General features: G+C 52.9%; 1 protein-coding gene across 1 annotated transcript in view; it reads right to left on the reverse strand.

The window, feature by feature from the left end:
- Positions 1-851: 851 nt before the first annotated feature.
- Positions 852-20619, reverse strand: part of ADCY5 (adenylate cyclase 5) — a 156467-nt gene continuing 136699 nt past the window's right edge. The window contains exons 15-21 of the mRNA XM_070466074.1: positions 18392-18567; positions 16330-16359; positions 15210-15342; positions 9053-9316; positions 7815-8019; positions 4895-5019; positions 852-3203 (exon numbers count right to left, since the gene is read on the reverse strand). Of these exons, the coding sequence (XP_070322175.1) occupies positions 3075-3203; positions 4895-5019; positions 7815-8019; positions 9053-9316; positions 15210-15342; positions 16330-16359; positions 18392-18567 (1062 nt within the window). The 3' untranslated portion in view covers positions 852-3074. The remainder of the gene's footprint in view (positions 3204-4894; positions 5020-7814; positions 8020-9052; positions 9317-15209; positions 15343-16329; positions 16360-18391; positions 18568-20619) is intronic.

Consider the following 20619-nt stretch of genomic DNA (forward strand, 5'->3'; position numbering starts at 1 on the left):
CTTTCGTGCATTGGAGAAGGAAATGGTAACCCATTCCATTGTTCTTGCCTGGAGAATCCCAGGGATGGGGGAGCATGGTGGGCTGCCGTCTCTGGGGTCACACAGAGTCGGACATGACTGAAGCGACTTAGCAGCAGCAGCAGCAGCCCGCCTACCACCTTTCCCTTCCTCTCGGGAAAGGAGGAGTCCTGGACACATGTGAAGTTACTCATCTGTGTGGGCTTACTAGACAGGCCCACTTTAATCTTGGTTGTTAATTACCAGCTGTGTGGACTTAGGCAGATGACTCAACCTCTCTGTTCCTTCCTCAGTGAAATGTGGTGGCCAGGAGGATTAAATGAAGCCATGTTTGTAGGGTGCTTTCCCCAGGCTTTGGCACACAGATTGCCTGATAAATATTCCTAGCTATCCAAGTCAGGTCAGTTCACCTCCTGCCTACATCTCCCCCACTGCCACCTACTTGGGTCCTTTCTATGATCTGTGTTCCCTCTTGTATTTTCAACTTTCATTGCCTTAGCATTGAAACACATTTGGCTCACCTGTTTTAAAACATCCTCACCTTGGTCCTGAATCTGTCCTTCATTGCTTGTTCCCTTGGTCCCTCTGCTTATCTCTCCATCCCATGGCCTCCTGCACCCTGGCACGTCCAAGGTCACCAGTGTTCTCCTACCTGCTGCCACAACGACTGCAGTCTTTGGCCAACATTCTCACCTCAGCAGGGCACTGTCCCCACTCAGGGGCGCTCTCTGCCCTCTGAGGTGCCCTCTGCAGGACCTGTCCTGCAGTGAGAGCACTGTTCTTCCCACTGGAACCAGGCCCACCACCCAAGACGCAAATTAGACCAAGACACATTACCAGTGAAAGTGTTTAATAGTTAAATTATTTAAATAGACTTTTCCATTTCCATGGGAAATCATAATTGTATTCATTTTTGCAAGAGCAGGGATAAAAAGAGTGCACACCCCTTGGAGGGAATGAAGAGCTAGCACTGCACGTGGTCACCAGTCACTGCCGGGATGGGTGGGAGGGCCCCACAAGGCCAGGGAGGCCATGACCAACAGGGGAAACAATGGAGAAACCAGCACACACATTACTCAGGTTGGGAGCCAAATGAAAACCCAGCACCACTGGCGGGCCGTATGGAGAGGTCAGGGACTCGAATACAACACCATGGAGAATGCCAGCCCCTTGTGACAGATGCAAGAGGGGTGATGCAGAATTCAGAGGATGGAGCAGCAAAAGCACAGATAGACTAAGGCTGCCAGTGTTAGGCCCATAAGCTTTGCTTCTCAGAATTGTGTTTGATTGGAGTGGGAGGTGGTGTGTAGAAAGGGGAGGGCGGGGCTAGTGTCCACTGAGAGGTGGTGCAGGGGGGTGTCAAAGTAACATTTTGCAGCTGGCATATAGCTGCCTCCTCACCTCCTTCAAGCTCACATGGGAGGCGAGAATAATGCTGCCCTGAGACAGAGTGAAGAGATCTGGGCACAGGACCCAAGGATTCTGTTTGAATAAGGTCTGTATGACAGTATATCATTTTCCAAATTCCTCCCTCATAGGACATAAAAAATAGCAATTTTTCTTGGTATATTTGACTGCTCCCACCCCCGAAATGAAATCAGACAAAACGAAGTTTCTGCTGGCTTTGGCCCATGGATTGGCCTCCACTCTTTCCTCTGTCTGGTTTGTAGATGGAGAGCAAAGACACCATCCTTTCCTTGCCTGAGGGATCAGCTCCAGAGAGAGATGCCTGCACCTTGGCCAGCATAGGAAGCCAGGCAGCCCAGCCTTCCCCACACCCCCACACCAGCTGAGCTCTCAGGGTGCCTCTCTGCCCAAAGCAAAAGCTGACATCTCTGAGAGCAGAAGGGTGGAAGGAGGCCCGGCTGTCTGCCATGGGTTGAAGCTGCTTCCCTTGACTCCAGCTCGGCCTGAGATGGGAAAGAGGCTTTTGTTTTCTTTATATTCTGTTTGCATTTTACTTAAGAGAGGTGACACGTTTGTGTGTGTGTGTGTGAGAGAGAGAGAGACAGGGAGAAAGATGGGGTAACGTGTGCATGCATCTTCCTACATATAGTACCCCAAAAGGACACGCTCACTGCTATGGTTGGACCTGGGAAAATCTGAGTTGAGGGAAACAGGTGTCCTGAATGAGACCAGTTCCACAGCATAAACACACACATACATACACACGCACACACACTCTAGTACATACATCAACATACATACAGTACAAATGAGCACGAACGCCCTGCTGTGCACAGCTGTTTTCTAATATAGAGAATTTACAAAATATAGAATTTGGTATATTTGTTAGATCTCCAAGGTTTTCAATAATACAAAATAAAAAATACAAAAAGACAAGTTGGGATCCCTGCCCTCCCTCCCCAGTGGCATCCTGGTTTGCTTGTGGGTCTCTTACACGCATACAACTAGCATAGTCTAAAGAAGGGCACAGAAACGTGTTTTGTTTTATTTAATAAATATTTTCTTTTTTTCTCAGAACCACCACTCCTTGCTCCGAGTCCTCTGGCCTCCCCCTCGCAGTTAGTTCTGCCCCCTCCAGGGGCACCGGCTGTGGATTGTGGGAGGGGCCCGCGTTGAAGGCCACGGTCCATCCAAAAGCTAGCACTCCTGCCGAGGCCTGCAGAGCCGCTGCCTCGGTCTGAAGTGTAAAGGCTCACATAGAAAAGCAGCCCCAGGCCCGGGCCAGAGTGGCGCCGCCTCCCGCCCGCCGGAGGCCGAGCTCCGCGGCCCTGCGCCCAGGCGGCCTGCCCTGCAGAGCCCGATCCCTCCTGCCGCTCCTCTCCGCGCGCGGCAGCTCCCTTCAGTCAGAAAACTCGAGGTTCCGACCCCATGTGGCGGCGCCTTCAACAAAGGGAGACATCTTTGGTCAGCTTGGTGCTCGCAGGACGCTGGCACCCCGGGCCTTAGACGGAGACCGCCAGCCCTCCCGCCCGCAAAGGCAGAGGCTGCTTCTGGAGTCAAAGTGGGAAATCTCAGGGCGGCCTCGCGGGCTGGAGCGAGGCTTCCTCCGTGTCTCTGGAGGCCAGGCTGCCTGGCGTCCGCGGTGGCTGCTAACTGGGCGGGGGCCCTCCGTTGAGGAAGTAGGTCATCATCTCGCCTTTGCCCTTGACCTTGACCACACCCCGGCACTCCAGCTGGTACGTGTTGGCGGCCAGCACCTGGTACATGTCTGTGGTGACCTAAGAGGCAAAGGAGGAGAGAGGACAGGCCAGCCATGACCTGACTGCCCCTGACTCCGAAGGGTGGGTAGCAGCCCCACTGTGGGGCAGCTCCTCCAAGGAAGGGCCTCAGAACCCAGAAGGAGGCAGCACCCACTCGCGGCCAGGTAGGGTGGCCAGCCCCTCAACGCGCCTGTGGCCACGCACTGCCTATCCTTCCTCCACAATGAGAGAACTGCAGAAGCCGAGGGGAACTCTCAGGAGCTCACAGCCCTCCCACTCTCCACAATCCGTGCCCAAGTGTTTTACTAAAGCCTCACTCCAGAACTTTCAGAAGGTTCTAGAAAATGGTTTTCCACCACAGACAGTTTGAGAACCACTGCTGATTTCATTTCATCTTCCTATGAGGTGAGAACTATGATCTCAGGCTTGGAAAACCTATGCCACTTGCCTGAAGTCACACAACTGGTAAATGCTAGAGCCCAGATTCACTTCAGATTGTGCTGCCCACCTCTGCTTTGGCTTTTGGAACAAAGAGGAGGACTCACAGGCAGTGTCAGTAGCGACAGGACACTACTGCAGGGCAAAGGGCCAAGCAGAGGTGACAGGAGGAGCAGTAAGACTAAAGCTTCACCACAGGGTAATCCAAGAGCCATTTCTGAGTATGGCCAGTGCCCCTTCCAGGGCCCGCATCCACACCTGCTGTCCAGTCAGGGAGGAAGGGGCAGCACATTCTGTGAAAGGTAAGCGCTATGTAAAGGTAGGTGCCCTGCTGTCGGTTACTGACTGAGTCCCTCACATCTGCGTATGTGTGTGTGCGGGGGGTGGGGTTGAAGCTCTGTAAACACTCCTCCTCTCTCTCCATCTCTCCTCAGGACCCCCACTCCCACCTTTCTGTCCCACTCTCTTCCCCCCACCACACCCCCCCTCCCAGGATGGAGGTGAGAGGAGGCCATCTGGCCAGGCCCCTCAGGCAACACCCATAGGCCAGCCCGGGCTGTGCTGGGGTCAGTCCCTTTGTTCAGAGGCCCCACAAGGGAGTGAAGTTAGTGGATGGTTATGCAGTGTCAGTGTGAACTAGGACCTTTAAAATGGCCCAGTTTGCAGTTGGGAAAACCGAGACCAGGAAGGCTACCCAAGGTTCCACGGTTCAGGGCCTCTCTGTGTCAGATCAAGCAAGGCCTGAGAAAAACAAAGAAAAGCAGCTGAAGAGCACCAACCAGCCTGCACAGGATGAAGAGACGAGAAAGTCTCCAGGTCTCTGGCCAGGCTCCTTGGCTGTTAAGACTGGTGGGGGCACCATCCAGGGACCAGTGGCCTTGTCTCGTTTTCAGAACCAGGCCCTGAGTGCTCTGGGCTCCATTTAGCAAATCCTGCTCCCTAAAGTGCCTGCCTTGTGTCTGCTCTGTGTGCCTGGAGTGTGGCATTAGCACTCCTGGCTTGGCATGGGCAGCTGGCTGTGCCATTCCCAACAATTCCTCCTGTGGCCAGTAGAGGGCTTTGCGCAGGCTAGAAGATCTGTCCAAGGTACTGACGGCCTGAAACACAATTGTGTTCTCCAAGTTTCCACTGCATCACCACCAACCACCCCATCTGCCTCAAATGTGGCTGCAGAAATTCCGAGTAGGAACTGTGAGCAGCCTGCTGGAAGAAGGCTTAGCAGCACACAGAGGTCCCCCAGTGGACATGGAGGTGGACGCCCCTGCACTCACCTGGATGCGGTCGGGCACACCGGTGCTGTCCATGCGGCTAGCCACGTTCACCGTATTGCCCCAGATGTCATACTGAGGCTTGCGGGCTCCGATCACGCCCGCCACCACGGGGCCAATATTGAGCCCTGCAGGGGACAGAAGTCAGAATTCTCATCAGGGTTCAGACCAACTCTTTCCTGCCTGCCCTCGATATTATTCCTCCCCCTATTCTTGGCAGATTCTCTCCCTGACTCTTGGCCTGAAGATATCCAGGGTCCTTCTGGCTTGAGGCTGTACCTACCCTGAACACCTGCCACTGCTCTGATTCTATTGCACACTTCCTGACTCGAGACCACAGGAACCCAATCACATAGTCGCTACTCCTGTGTCCTTGTCACCCAGGCAGCACTCAGCTCCTGCAAATCCACCGCTAGACTGCCCTCTTTAAGCATCTGGTGACCTTTTGCATATTCTGGTTGCCTTTCTTTAATCACCCCTCTCCCGGTGGCATTTAAGTTTCCACTTTTAATTCAGATTCAGCATACCAGACTAACCTCGCTCCTCTGTTCCAGGGGTGCCATCACTCTTGTTCTCAGAACCTGCCTCCTAACTCACTTCCCTGCCCAGTGTCTCCTCTCTCCAAGTAATTCACCCCCAGGTTTCTGCACCAGGGCAGTGATGCTGCAGTGACTGACGCCGGGAAGTAATCTGCTGCATCCATGTGAACTCTCCCTCTCCGTCTTTCTCCTCCACTTCTGCTCCAGTCTGTCTGCCTTCCTAGTCCTGCCCAAGACAGCACTGAGCAGCCCTGCCCCAAGCCTCTGCTGTGCTGGTCTCTACCTCAAATGCCCTTTCTCCTCTCCCAGCAAAGTCCTTCCCAGACACATCTGCCTCAACCAGCATTCTCTGGATATTTCCTGCCCCATCTCCAAGGCCCAGGGCACTGCCTCCTATTACATAAACTGTCTCTCATGATGGGCCTCATTAAGCCTAATTGTGGCTTAACTATTTCTTAGCGTGTGACCACAAATACAGCAGAAGCTCTCACACACCCTCCTCGACCACTCACTAAATCAGAGATGTCATCAGTTCTCAAACCCTTCCCTCCACCAACCTCCTCTTTGGGTCCATCAAGCCACAGGTAGCTTTTTACCCCACGTGCTATTCCCAGGCTGGGCCGTCACCCTCACTGGTGACAGCCATGCTCCCCAGGGAAGACATCCCTGCGTCTGTAGGGCAGGATCTACCACATGAGGCTCCCAGCTGCCTGCCCAGCTCCTTGTCTGCCTGCCACTCAGTCCCCAGTCCTGGTCCAGCGCAGGAGCTGGGGCAGCTCACAGAAACATACATGCCAGGAGAGAAGTGCAGATCAGTGGAGGTGGGGAGGTGGAGTGGAAGAAAAACAAGGATGGCAACATCATGGGAAACCAGAGGTGATGTTTACACAGAAGCACAAATGGCTCATCAGTTAAAGCCACCCCCCAGCTGGCTCTGGTCTGGCTTTAGAGCACCTGATGCAAAATGAAAACCTGGCCCAGTCTGCAGGCATGTACCCACTAGCCCGCATGGCCAGCTCCTCAGGGAAAGACAGTTCCCAGCACTCAGGCCAGAACAAAAGATCTCCTGAGGACCTTCATGATCACAATATTGACTTTTAAGAATCCATATTTCAGTTTAACGTGCTAATTTTGAGAACTGAAATACCAGTATCTTTGCTGGTGAATCACTGTTCCTTTTTTAAAAATTTGAAATCTGAATCATTTTTGGCCTGAGACATTTCTGGGAGGGAGCTGATAATACATTAAAATTTTGACAAAGGACTGCTCTTTCGGAAAGCATTCTTTATCTCCACCATCCTCAAGAGGCAGAGAGCAGTGCTCGACAAAGCTGTTTCTTTTGAAAAAGTAACTCTTATTCTGAAAGCCTGGGTATCCTTGACAAGATAAGGACAAAACGAGCCACTGAGACACCTTGAACCTTATCAAGCAACACAGAGTTGTGTTTCTCAGATCATTTAGTGGATGCAGTGGCGGAGCAAATAGGCAAGTGTGCTGATGTACATGGGTTTTCCCTGCACTATTCTTGCAGCTCTTCTGTAGAATAGAAGACTAGAAGACTAGGGTAATAAACAACAAAAGGAATACAAAGAAGATGTATAGCACAGGAAATATAGCCAATATTTTATAACTTTACTTGGAGTATAATCACTATGCTGTATACCCACAACTAATATTATATTGTAAATCAACTATACTTCAATTAAGAAATAAAATAATAAATACAAAAATTGAAGAAAATTATATAGGGTTTTGGTTCAAAGGTTTTCTAAACAAGTAGAATATAGCTCTGCCTGTTTTGAAACTGGCCCAGGGCTTCTGCTCAAAACTTCCCCCTCTCTCCTGCAGCAGCCCTGCCCCCCAGATACCACAGCATCTACGAAGCTCCTCAAAGCCACCCAACAAGGGCCAAAGCATTTGACAAAGAAGGACTCCAAGGAAGATACATGGACTCAACTTATCTCCACATCCTCACCATTTCTTTCCCCAGTTTGTGTAGATTAGAAGGACCTTCATAGCACCTAGATCTTGCTCACACACACACAAAAACCACTTAGAACTCAGCAATAACCTCTGAGTTCCAGCCTCTCCCATGGGGTGCCCTGTGTGTGCCCTTGGCACACAGCATCCCCTACAGAGCCTCTCTGGTGGGCATAGTGAGTAGAAAAGGCAGGAACTGAGAAAAATGGTATCCCATGCTCACCACCATGCAGAGGAGGCACCTCTAGGCCCCAGAAGAACTCTGCTGTGTGATGGGTACCATCCCCCACCCCTTGGGCAGGGACATACTATAACATCAGCCTCCTTGGACTGGCTCATGGAAGCAGGATGGGAGGGGGGTTGGGGAGCCCCTACAAGCCCTCAGCACTCTGAGCCAGGCTCACCGATCTTCATCTGGAAGTTGTTGAAAGAGTGCTCGTTGATGTACTTCATTTGGTCCATCAACTTCATGGCAAAGTCGGCCAGGGCTTTGATGTGGGTCTTGCCCACCTTGTCGTAGGTGGAGTCATTGAGTCCCGAGGCGGCCATGTAGGTGCTGCCAATGGTCTTGATCTTTTCCAGCTGCCTGAACCGGTCCTCACTAATGATCTGGGAAGAAGGAGGCCAAACCTCGGTCACCCCAAAGTTGGGTACTGAGGTCTGCAGGGGAGTGTAGCAGCACAGCCCCTCGTGGCTCCCTTGTTCACACAGAGGGGCCCATCTCTGTCACCAACTCAGTGTAAAGCCTCGCTGCTCCCCAACAGTCAGGCCTCCTCTGGCAGTCACCCGCTGGCTGTCTAGGGGCTGTGGGCTATGAGCCCAGCCACATACAAGAGCCCCTGGGGCCAGGTCACGAGTCACCTCTGGGGCTCTTTCCCATAATATGGATTGGCAGCTGCCCTTCCCTTTGCTGGCTAAGGGCCCCAGCCCTCCCAGGGAAACCTCCTCATTGTTGTCCAGCAGGCCACTCTTCTCCTATCTCCAGGATCTGCTGGAAGCCTGTCCATATCCATTTCAGCCAACTCCAGTAACCACAATGCCCGGGAGTCTTGGGGGCTGCTCTGACACTGCCTGGTCCCAGCTCTGCCATCTCACTAGGGTTTGTGCTCCATGCCCCGGCCCCTGTATTCCTGCTGGGTTTGTCCTGCTCACACTCCCAGCACCGAGACTGCTCTACTGGGCACAGTATTCCTCAGGGTCTGGCACACACTAGGTACTCAACAAAGAAAATGTCTTTGCTTCTGCTTCTGCTGTTCAAGGCTTTGCAACTTGGTCCCACCTCCTCCTTTAGCCTGGGAATCCCTCCTCCCTTGGACTCTCTCAAACACTGAGCCCCAGCCTGAGGCCCTGCCCAACCCGAGATGGCACAAGAGGAAGGGCAGGTGATGGGGGTGGTTGGCGAGTCAGCCAGGTGGGGCCTTGATGGGGCAGCTGAGCCTGAAACCCCAGCTCTGCCGCTTACAGGCAGTGACCCAAGGCAAGACACTAATGTCCGTGAGTCTGGGCCTCCCCATTGTGACATGGTGATGGGGAAGAAATACACGCAGGTGCCTATGGCAGTGCCTGGGACACAGTCAGGGCTCCTGACGTCTCCGCTCACACTGGTGATGGGAAAGGGGGGGGTGTCAGGGCCCAGCTGCACCTCGTCAAAGTCTGCGATGATCTCGTTGAGCAGCCGCAGGCACTCGACACCCTCGTTGTTGGCCTCCAGTTCCACGTAGAACTCGGAGAAGTTGGCGATGGAGGCGAACATGACGGCCACGCACTCGCACGACTGATAGTAGAGCTCGTCGTTGCGCCGTTCGCGGGCCAGGAAGTGTGCTGCCACGTCCTTGGGTAGAATATTGTGCAGCAGTCGCCGGTTGTAGGCCTGCAGCTCCTCCATCTCCTCCTTCTCCTCTGTGGCCTGGGACAGAGGGCCCGGTCAGAGGGAGGGCAAGCAGCAGGCTGCTTAGAAAAAGGCAGTGCAGCCCTCCTACATGCCTACATGGGTCCAAGATTTCACCAAGTGCCAGCTTTGCATCCTCACTGCTGTCTCTACTTCCAGGTTTTCTATCAAGAGTATCTATTACTTTGACCATCAGAAAAGAGAGCTCTGTAAGTGGCTAACTCTTCCCACCCGCCTCTTGGTATATGTGCTGCCGAAGCGAGCACCTGCCTGCCTCTTGGAAAGCGACACCTATGAGAGCGTTGATCCTGAAGGAAGAACCCTGAGTGAAAACAGGTCCCAGAGGAGAAGCTGGACGGATCCTGTCTGCCCCAGATGAAAAGGAGGCAGGAGGATAAAAGGATGGTTCAAATCCAAACCCCCACGGACCTCTAGCCACCCAAGTGCTCCTTGATTGTCCATTTTCCTCTTCGTATGAGGAAACACACACAGAAAAGCAATTTTATGAAAACCACTTTAGCAGACTGAATGCAGGGAAACCTGCTCAGAGCCCTGCTTGGTCTCCCTGGTTCCCCGAGAGCTGACCTACCCCAGGACCAGAGGGTGCAGGTGCCCCGAGGTGCCACCTGGGCAGGACAGGGACATCACTGATGTCCCCAAGCTTGGGTCCTGGGCCTGGGATGAACTCACCATCCAGGATAGAGGGACAGTGCAAAACCTTCAGTCAGGAGGCCAACAGTGGCCCACAAGCTGAAGCACGGAGGTAGTCCTGCACGTCGGTGTGCAAGGAGCCAGCTGACCAGAGTGTTCAAGGGGCACAGGGTCCAGAAGGGGGAGTCTTCTTGCTTCCTCCCCTCAATGGCTAACAGAATGGTCCCTTGAATGGGGGCAACCAACAGTGTAGGTAAGGCAGGCAGACAAGCAGGCCAAGCATCACTAGCAGTTTAAAAGATCTAGCCAGCTTTCTTGGGCCTTCCTTAACTAAACATGGAGGCCTTTCTATTCACTGCAGCTAGAACCTCCAAAATGGCCAGGACTATTTCTCAGGGCCCCAGGTCTCCAGGTGGGCAGTGGCTGCTCATGAAGAAGGAGCTGCTACACCCATCAAGGCTGCAGGTCTGGCTTCAGGGGGAAAGGAGAAAGCTGAGGGATGAGGTGAGAGGACCCACCTTATTCTTGGGATGGGTGGGTCACACCCAAGGAAGTTCCTGGACCCTCAGATGCCAGGGGGGTCCAGCAGGCATGTGCTGTCTTCCTGCCAGGTGGCTCCTGTGGGGTGGGACACTTTGACCACCCCCCTCCCCTAAATTGGGCTTCCCTGGTGGCTCAGTGGTAAAGAATCCTGCAATACATGAGGTGCAGGTTCTATCCCTGGGTCAGGAAGATCACCTGGAGAAGGGAATGGCAACCCACTCCAGTATTCTGGCCTGAAAAATCCCATGGACAGAGGAACCTGGTGGGCTACAGTCTATGGGGTCACAAAAACAGACACGACCTTGCAACTAAACAACTCCCATAAATAAGGGCCCCCTGCTCCTGCTCTGGAACAGGTGTTCCAGAGGGAGAAGGCTGGTGTGGGAGTCCCTCTCCTCCCTGCTGTCCCTGCAGAGGGGCCCCAGATGCTTTGAAGATACACCAGGCTGCCCCTACTCCTGCCCCTACCACCTACACAGACCACACGCCTGGGGACCCAGGAGCACCTCAGCTCCTCTGATCAGCCCACAGGTGGCAGGAATGCTTTCCCAGAGAGCATCTGCCCAGAGTGTCAGGCAGTGGAGGCTGGGGGTGGGGACGCTGGGAGCACAGCTGCTGCTGGGAACAGAAGCCAAACACAGAGGCGCTGGTCAGGTGCACCTGCCACCTCTGGGAACTCTGCCCAAGACATGTGGGCAGTTGTCAGCACAGCCAGCTGCTTCTAGGGCTGGGCTCTGCTCAGGCAGGATGGCTCAGGGGTTCACAGGTGCTTGCTGGTCCTAATAAGGTCAAGGCTGTGGGAGGAGACAAGAATGGGCTTTCCTGAGAACCAACGCCCAGTGGAGGGGGCCATGCAGGTGTGTGTTTTTTGCAGGTGCTTCAGGGAAGCTAGGGACCCCAGGCTCCCCACCTCCCTGTCAGCACTACACCCCCACCATGACCATAGATCCAACAGCTAAATAGGCTGCTAGGCGAGACTGGGGGTGGGGCAACAGACCATCACTCATCCATCCCAAGAACCCAACCCATCCCATCCTGAATAACCCATGTTCAGGTTATTATTTACCCCTCCCCAAAGCCCTGGAGGACGATGGGAGATGGAAGGATGTGGGAGCATCATGAGATGCTTCAGTAGAGACAGGCTGACACACCTGGCAGGTAGAGACACACTCACCCCCACACTCACATACATGTGCATGTTTTCAAAATGGGGAGTGGATAGCCACTTCCTTTTCAATTTTCCCTTCCTTCCCAACCTTGTACAGAGTGCTTGTGCTTGAGGAAGGATGTGATCAGAGGAAGGACGTGATCAGAGGAAGGATGTGATCAGAGGAAGGAGTGCCACATGTGGTGTATCCAGCAAGGAAGCAGGGCCGTGAGGTGAGGAGGGCATGGTGGGGCAGAGAAGGGGGCTGGGGTGATGGGGAGGTCAGTTCCATTGAACAAATGAGTAAATATGTGAAAGAAATAGAAGGGGAAGTTCTTACTGCCAGTGATAATATTTGCATGCATGGAAGGAGGAAGGCTAGAAAGAAGCCTGAGGTATTGCATTGGGAATGGGGGTACTGCTACCAACTCATGGTTTTAAATATCAACTGACAGTTACTGCAGTAGTATCCATTCATATGTAGGTGTATATGTGTGTATTTCCTATATACTTACATACATTTCCTAGCTTTGTCCACAGAGGGAACCTAGAACAGTGTGCACACTGGGTGCCCTGATCTGGGTTTCTAAACACCATTCTCCATGAAGAACAATTGGGGCGCTTTGAAGGGAAAGTACATGATGAGCCCCAGACATCATCTTGTGCCAGAAAGTAAAAAAAAATGCTCAAAGAATGATGGAGACGTGTCAAAGAACATGGAGGCCAACCTGAAGACACACTGACCAAAGCCAGGACACATGAAACATTAAAATAACTAATGAGAGGAGCAGAGTATAAGCCCCACTAAATCTGATAGGAATCTATGAGTGTAGGCTGATGTAGATAAGTGAATGAAGTAAATAAGAGGAAGATAAGGAAAGCTCTGGGCTTCCCTGGTGGCTCAGATGGTAAAGAGTCCCCTTGCAACACAGGACACCTGGGTTGGATCCCTGGATCAGGAAAATCCCCTGGAGAAGGAAATGGCAACCCACTCCAGTATTCTTGCCTGGACAATTCCATGGACAGAGAAGCCTGGTGGGCTACAGTCCATGGGGTTGCAAAGAGTTGGACATGACTGAGTAACTAACAGACACAAGGAAAGCTCTGCCTTAAAGGAGGATGTCGATTAACAAATGTAGAAGGGGGACTTCCCTGGTGGTCCAGTGGTTAAGAATCCACCTTGCAATGGCAGGGGACACGGGTTCAACTCCTGGAACGAAGTAAGATCCCACATGCTGTGGAGCAACTAAGTCCATACACCACAACTACAACGAAAGATCTTGTGTGACACAGCTAAGACCCAATGCAGCCAAATAAATTAATTAATTTTAAAAAAAAGCAAATGCAGAAGGAATGACAGACATAGGTCATCACAACCCAGCAGGCAAGAGTCAGTGATGGATTGCTGAGACTGCTGTGTGAGGTTTGCTGAGAATCAGAATATTGGTGTAATGCCAGAGCATCTTTCTACAAAAGGGAAGATGGGGACCTGATGGTGGAGAAATCTGGCAGATGCCCACTTGAGAGGGTGATCAAAGTTAACGTCGCCAGGGGTGGGACAGGCCAACACAGAGGAATCCTGAAGGTGATGCTCTGAGAAGTGCCTCATGAGTGTCACTTCCACGGTTTTCCTCCCAGAAGGCGGGGCCCGAGGCTGGACACAGGAAATATCAAGGGCCCCGGACTGAGGGCCACAGAACAAGGACCTCTTTAAGACTGACAAACTGAGAGACAAAGACAGGAAACATAATGACTAAATGCACAGGGTACCTTGGATGGAGTCCTGGGCCAGAACTGGGACAGTTGACCAAAACAGAATGGTTCTGTGAGTGGATGTATTATGGGTGGACAGTGTTGATTTTCTGTCTGGGGGTTTGCATGGGAATAATGCAGAGAGTGTCTTTGCTTTGGTTGGGGAGGTAGACAGTGGGGAACTGAGGGGGTGTCAGAAAAGAGAGGGTGATGGAGCAAATGCAGAAAAATGATTGGGGAATCTGATGAAGGGACTGGTGGAGTTCTTTACACTGTTCTTTTAACTTTTCTGTAAGTTTAAAATAACTTTTTTACAACTTAATGCCATAAAAGCAGATGAAACCTGGTGGGAGCCTCTGTTTGAACCTGTACTTTCACAAGTTGGACAGGGTCCGGGGGTAGGGGGTGAAGGGGTAGTCAGTCATAAGAAGCGGAGTGGCAGGCTCCCCGTCCCTGGCTTCCACCCCTTTCTCAGGGTCTTTGCAATACAACTGAGTCACACAGCAGCAACTACCTTGGGAGGGGCTTCTGGAGGGCTCATGGGGGAGGTGGGAGGGGGCGAGCAGAGGAATGGAGGGAAATTGACTTCAGGCTCCACAGAGTCTGGTCAGCCCCCAGGGGAGAGCTGGGGGCCTCCTGGGAGCTTCCCCAAGAAGAGGGGCGCGAACCAGCGGGGAGGAGGCTGGGAGGCCACTCCCTGAGAAGAGAAGATGCAGCCTTACAGTGGGTACCCCTGAGGCCCCTCCCGACCTAGGGCCTAGGGGGGCGTTCTGCAGGAAAACATGCTTCCCCAGCCTCAGGGCATTCTCACGGGAGACCTCAGTGGGGACCTCAGCAAGCCCTCACACAAAACTCCCAATAGCAGGTGCAGCTAGATGCCTCCACTTTCACTCAGCAGCCAGTGAAAATCAAGGCTTCCTGCCCTGGCCCAAAGACTTCAATCTCGACATTACTAGGAAGCTGAGGATGGAGGAAACCTAAGCAAGCTACAGATGAGCTGGAGAAGTGGTCTACACACAGGGGTCAGGCCAAAGGAGGCAAAGAGGCCAGGCTAAGCTATGCCTTACAAGCAGCTGAGTGGGAGCAACAGGTCTGAGCCCCACCCCTACTCCTACCTAAAGCCAGGCTTTCTCAAAGGTCCTAGGCACCCTCTCCTGCACCTTTTGAGGTGGTCCAGCAGGTAGTAAGGGGCCACACAGGGGCTGCTGCTAGCACCTGGAGTATGCTGTGCATGGCCCACATCACCCCCTCCTCCAGGTGGACACAGTCAGCATGCAGGGCACAGAGCCTGGACAGCAGAGTGCTGGCTGGATTTCAGCTCCACCAGGGCACCCAGCACCCAGCACCTTTGCCCCTGCCTGGGCCACTGCTCATCAAGGCCAGGGCATAGCCACCTGGCTGGACATCCTGTCAATGATCTTTGATGCCCCTTCCAGCTGTCTTCCCCTGGAGGAGGCTTCAAGTCCAGTTCTGGTCACATCGAGCCCTGCTCAGATGCCTCTGGTGCCAGCTCCTGCACTCAGGCCTCTGAGGCCCCAGAACCGCACACCCCCTGCTCCCCTCCTCTCCTCCTGCCTGTCCATCAGGGTCCCAGCACTGGGCACTGTTGCAGGTGGGTTTGCTTGGAGCTCTGCGGTTTTGCCTCTTGGCCCTAGAGAGCAGGAGGCAGACTCACCGGGACACAAAGTACCAGGCAATTGGGGCGAGGCCTGAGCAGGACACCTCGTCAGTGCAGAACCCAGGCCCAGCCCAGCCCAGAAAGTGCCCAGAAGTCTGGGTACCTCCTCCCGTCCCCTGCCCCAGCCCCTGGCCACCCACCTGAAGTTTCCAGAGGAAGTCGAGGCGGGCGGTGGACTCCACCTGCTGGGCGTGCAGGTACAGGGCCAGAACGAAGACGGAGATGATGATGGGCGTCACCACCTTCAGCGCCACCTTGGTCGGGTGCTCAGGGCTGCAGGCAGGAGGCAGAGGCCCCATGCTTCATGCCAGGCTCCGAGGGCCACTCAGGCCTGTTTGTCTTCTTCCCACTCCAGCTCCCTCCTCCTTCTCTAACTTTGCCTGAGGTGTGCCGTCTTCCTGGTGGACAGCCCCGTCGCAGCCCCTGCTTGCCCTGCAGCTCAGCAAATGTTACTCCTCCCCTGAGGTTCACTACCCCCCATCACCGGGGAGCTTCCCTCTGGTTACAGCAGGGGATGAACCGGGCCATCATACAAGGCAATGTATACATCCCAGGTCTCTCTCAGTTGACAAGACAGGGGTTGTAACAAGGGAGGCAGGCAGGCCATACTGACTGTCTCTGGTCAACCTTGGGCAAATCTCTTAACCTCTCTGAATCTTAGTTTCCTAATCTGTAGAATGGGATAACAATACCCACATTTCAAGATTGTGGCGAGAATTACAGATACTGTATGCAAACTCCAGTATAGTATCTGAGAAACAGTAGGAACTCCAAAACTGGTAGCAATTATTGTCTGATTATATTTCTGTTGACATTACTAATACTCCTAATAAAAAACAGCTGTCCCAAACCCTTCTCCTGTCCCAGCAAAGAGCCCAAACCTTGAAGGCTGCATACTCCCTGTGCAGCAGTGGCCCGGAGGCAAGACCTAACCAACCAACCCTGCAGGCCTGGCCTCTGCTCCTCCCCTCTGGGGCACATGTTCTCCTTTGCCTGGGGTCTCACATATGCCCCCAGGGAGAGCTGGAGGCCTGTGGAATGGCCTCTGAGTCCTGATAATCTTGGTCCCGAGTCTGTAAATCATCTTGGGGTGATGGAGATAGTAAAAGAACGGTACCTATCCAGGGAGGCCCCATTGGCACTTAGAGAGGGGAGGACCTCCTCCATCACCCACCTTGCCACCAAGGCCCCCTCCCACCTGTGCACCGCTGTTTTCTCTGCTGGGCTGGTAGAGAATTCAGACAAAGAGCTTCAACTCACCACTGGGAGGTCCCGTTGTTGTTGAAGTCTCTGTGAACAGGAGTGGAGAGGGCTGTTCAGAGCTGCTCCCGCCTCACAGCCTCCAGGCCTCTCTGCGGCCACTGCCCCTCTTCACCCTTTACACCCAGCTCTGCGTCCCCATGCCTCATACTTCTGCCCCCACAACTGCTGCTCCTTTGCCATCCCCCCAGCATCCCTCTCCCCAGTCCAAGGACACTTTCAGGATAGGAGGTTTGCAGAAAGCCTGGTCCCTATTAGCATCTGGTCACCAGGACCACACATCACCGGTCCTTTCCTGGGACCCTTTTCTCCCACCCCAGCCCGTTGCTGCCACCCAGAGGAGAAACACTACATTTGTACTGTCCAGTACAGTAGCCACTAGCCATATGTGGCTACTGAGCTTAAAATGTGGCTAGTACAGGTTGAGATGTGCTATCAGTGTAAAATAGATACCAGGTTTTGAAGAATTAGTGCGGAAAGATATCAAATACTTCATTAATAATTTAGAACTGACTGCATGTGAAAATAATATTCTGAACATATTGGTTAAACAAATATATTATTAAAATTAATTGCATGTTTTGCTTTTTAATATAGCTACTAGAAAATTTAAAATTACATCTGTGGCTTGCATGATTTTTCTAGTAAACAGTGCTGCCCTAGAGCCATGCCAGGGTTTCTCAACCCAGAAGGGACCTCCACTCTCTGGGTGGGGCTTGGGGGGAGGGGCAGGACAGGAGAGAAAGACAGGCAGAGTTCCGCTCTTGCCCCATCCTTGGGTAGAAGGGTCGACTTCCTCCTTCTCCCGTCCCCACAAGACTGTAACCTGCATGGCTCCCCATGCTACAGTCTCCCTGTCATCTGCCCACAGCCCTGCACAGCCGCTGGGAAGTTCTTCCTTGCATCTGCCTTAGATCCTTCACTACATCTTCATTTTCTCAGGTGACACTCTCTGCACAAGAAGGTAACATCATTTCTGACACTGGAATGGCCGATGTTATCCCTGACTGTACCTCCGCTGCCAAGCTTGGTGCCTGGAACAGGGTAGGTGCTCTGTAAATATTTTTGAGTGATTGGATAGATGGATGAATGAATCTGTTCCTCTAACTCAGAGAAAGCACAGTGCTGCATTTTCTCAGGGAACACAGACCTGTCAGCTCACATGTTTTGCACTTCCTGATGTGTATGTGTTGGGGTAGGGAGGACAGAGATGGTAATGGGAAGAAAAGGGTACTACGTATCAGGCACTTTACATGCATATTGCTGCTATAGGCATTATTATTCGCACTCTACTGGGAAAAAATAATGAGAGATTCAGGAAAAATAGCCAAATGTGTGTCTGAAGCTGAGATTCAAACTCAATTTGACCCCAAATCAGAGCTCTTTCCCCTCAAAGAGCCACCTCCCTGGGAAATCTGACATCTGTCACTATTTGACCAGACGGACTGCCAGCTAGAATGCCCGGGGCACAATCCTCATTCGTGCCACCTCTTGGCTGTGGGACTTAACTGCTCACCATCACAGTCAGGAGCCTTTGAACAGTGCACAAACTACCCAACTGTCCAGGGAGACCCTCTCTACTTTGCTGAGTTGCCATGAGGATGAAAGGGATAAAGTATGTCCACGTGTCTAGCTTAAGGCAGGACAAATGCCCACAAACAACGAGGCTGTTCCTTTGCTCCCACACACCTTGCTTTCCAGCTCTGTTGGACCTTGACCCCTCTGGGCCTGAGGCTGCAAGGCAGTGAGGTGAAAATAGCCCATCAAAGGCTGCCTGGGACAGATGAGGAACAAATCACTGAAGCCTGAAGTCAGGACTGAGTAAGAGTCTGGAGGCAGAAGGACAGGGGACCTAGTAGCCCTGAGGCCACCCTCATCACTGGGAGAGGGATAGAGGGAAAGAAAAAAGACACTGAACTGTTTTTGCCTAGGTGGTCAGAGCTGGGAGCAAAAGGATACTCCCCTGGAAGCCCCCTGCGGCCCAGGACCCCAGTCTTCCGTTTTTCCTGTCTCTCTGCAATGCTCCAGACCCCGTTTGGGGTCCGAGGTGGGTGCCACCTACATGGCGTTGGCTGTGACCAGTAAGTCGGCATTGTCAAAGAGCGTGACACCGGGCACCTCAACGACGAGCACGTAGATGAGCTCGATGGCCAGCATGAGCACCAGCTTCCCGATGCAGCTGATCTGCAGGAACACGGAGCAGGCCAGCAGGCTGAGCAGCACACTGTAGGTGAAGTACTGGAGAGAGGAAGGCAGCTTTAGCGCCCCAGGCCCAACCGGTCCTGGCCCCGCCCCCCAGCCTCTCTCCAGTCTGAGTTGATCTCAGGTGAAACCGAGTCTGGGGATGTTTCTGCTGATGCAAACTTGTACTGCGATGTGAATGGCCGTGGGTAGAAACCAGGAGATGGGGCTGGCAGGATAAATACCACCAGTTCCAGCAGTGATGCTTAGTGGTTAGAGCAGGTCTTCCAGCTCAGGCAAACCTGAGTTTCAGCCCTGATTCATTATGGACTGTTCGTGTGACTTTGGCCATTTATTCAACCTCTCTAAGCTTGTTGAAAGTGAAAGTCGCTCAGTTGTGTCCGACTCTTTGCGACCTCATGGACTATACAGTCAGGCCAAAATACTGGAGTAGGTAGCCTTTTCCTTCTCCAGGGGATCTTCCCTACCTAGGGACCTAACCCAGGTCTCCTGCATTGCAGGCAGATTCTTTACCGTCTGAGCCACCAGGAAAGCCCCTAAGCTTGTTTCCCTGCATTCAAAACCTTTTCTCTCTTGGGCTTACTGTGATGATTAAAAATGATATGAAGCCCCCTGCCACAGTGTGTGGTGCCTTCCATAACTATGAGAGTGTAGGCCCCAGCCCTGGATCGACAACTTTAAATCCAAAGTCCTAAAAACTGAAAGTGTTTTCATAACTGATGTGGTGGCAACATCTGAACTGCTTTATTTGGTGGCCAAACTGATCTACTGACATGATGTGAAGTACCACCTTTGTCCTGCTTCCTGTGACTATTCATACATTTTGCTGCAGAAATGTTTCTGTGTTTCATTATCAGGTGCTGCCCAGATTGCACCGAGGTGTGAGGTAACCTTTTAACTCTGAAGAGTTTCACAGTCCAAAATATATCTGATCTGAAAGGTTTCAGATGAGGGACTGTGCCTCCCTGTACTTTGGGGGGAATCCCTCCTGATCTCAGAGCCTCAGTTTCGGAGCCTCGGACAATCGTCTGAGGGGCCAAACCAGGCCATCTCAGAGGTCAGTTTCTGTTCTGTTGTCCCCTGATATTAATCCAAGACAGTCAGCATCTATTATTTTGCTCTTTCTTTTAAATTTAGCATCACTATTTCTGCGCCAGGCAAAAAGACCCACTACTGCCACTGCCTTGGGATGGAGGCCAAGTATTGGTGGCTGGAAGTGAGGGTAGCCCCTGGTGACTGGAAGAGGGAGGGACCTGCTTCAGCTCACCAGCAGGAAAGGGGCAGAGGAAGGAGTAGACACATCAGCCTCAAGGATAATAATTGTGTCCTCGGTGGGTGGGGAGGGGAACACAGCACCAGCCTGGAGGCCCATTCAGACCCTGGGCCCAGACAAGGCCAGAGCTTAATACTGAGGTCCATCCAGGTCTCGGAGGAGTTGCTGAACTGCTGAATCAGAACAACACTTGTGGGGTGGGGTCAGCCTGAGTGGTCTGCAGCTGGTGAGTCCTGGGATCTGAGGGCCCAAAACGGGTCAGGCTGGTGAGAGCTGAGGGCTGTAATCAACCGTCTCCCACAAACACGGAACCAGAACAGGCCCTGCCATCACTTTGTTCCCCTGCTCGCCCGTGGAGCAGCCGCCAAAGGACACGTGCAAGACCAAAAACGGCCTCGGCTTCCAGCCAACAGCCCTCAGGCAGCATCTCCTAGAGGCTGTCAGCCAGATGTGAGAGGGAAGAGAGGTGGAGAGCCAAGGGCAGGCACTGGAGCATGGCTTCCAGGGCAGAGTGAGCGCATCGTGGGGCCCAGGGACAGGCAGTCCAGGTGACACTGTGAGGGGGCGCCCCACTTCTCACTGAGTCTCCCTCATCCCATCCATACAGGGGAGGTAGATCAGTCCCCTTCCCTGGGGTGGGGAAGGTGGCCAGCACTGTGAGAGTCCCTGGGGGCCCTCACTGCCATCCTGGAGACTTCTTATGAGTCATGGGCCCTTTGGGAGTTGGATGAAAGCATGGGCTTTCTCCCCAGAAAAGGGCAAAAACCACCATCATCTTAGATTTCATGGGCGCCCTGGTAGAGAGTCGGGTTGTG

This window comes from Odocoileus virginianus, chromosome 4 (assembly GCF_023699985.2).
Source record: "Odocoileus virginianus isolate 20LAN1187 ecotype Illinois chromosome 4, Ovbor_1.2, whole genome shotgun sequence".
Taxonomy (NCBI): Eukaryota; Metazoa; Chordata; class Mammalia; order Artiodactyla; family Cervidae; genus Odocoileus; species Odocoileus virginianus.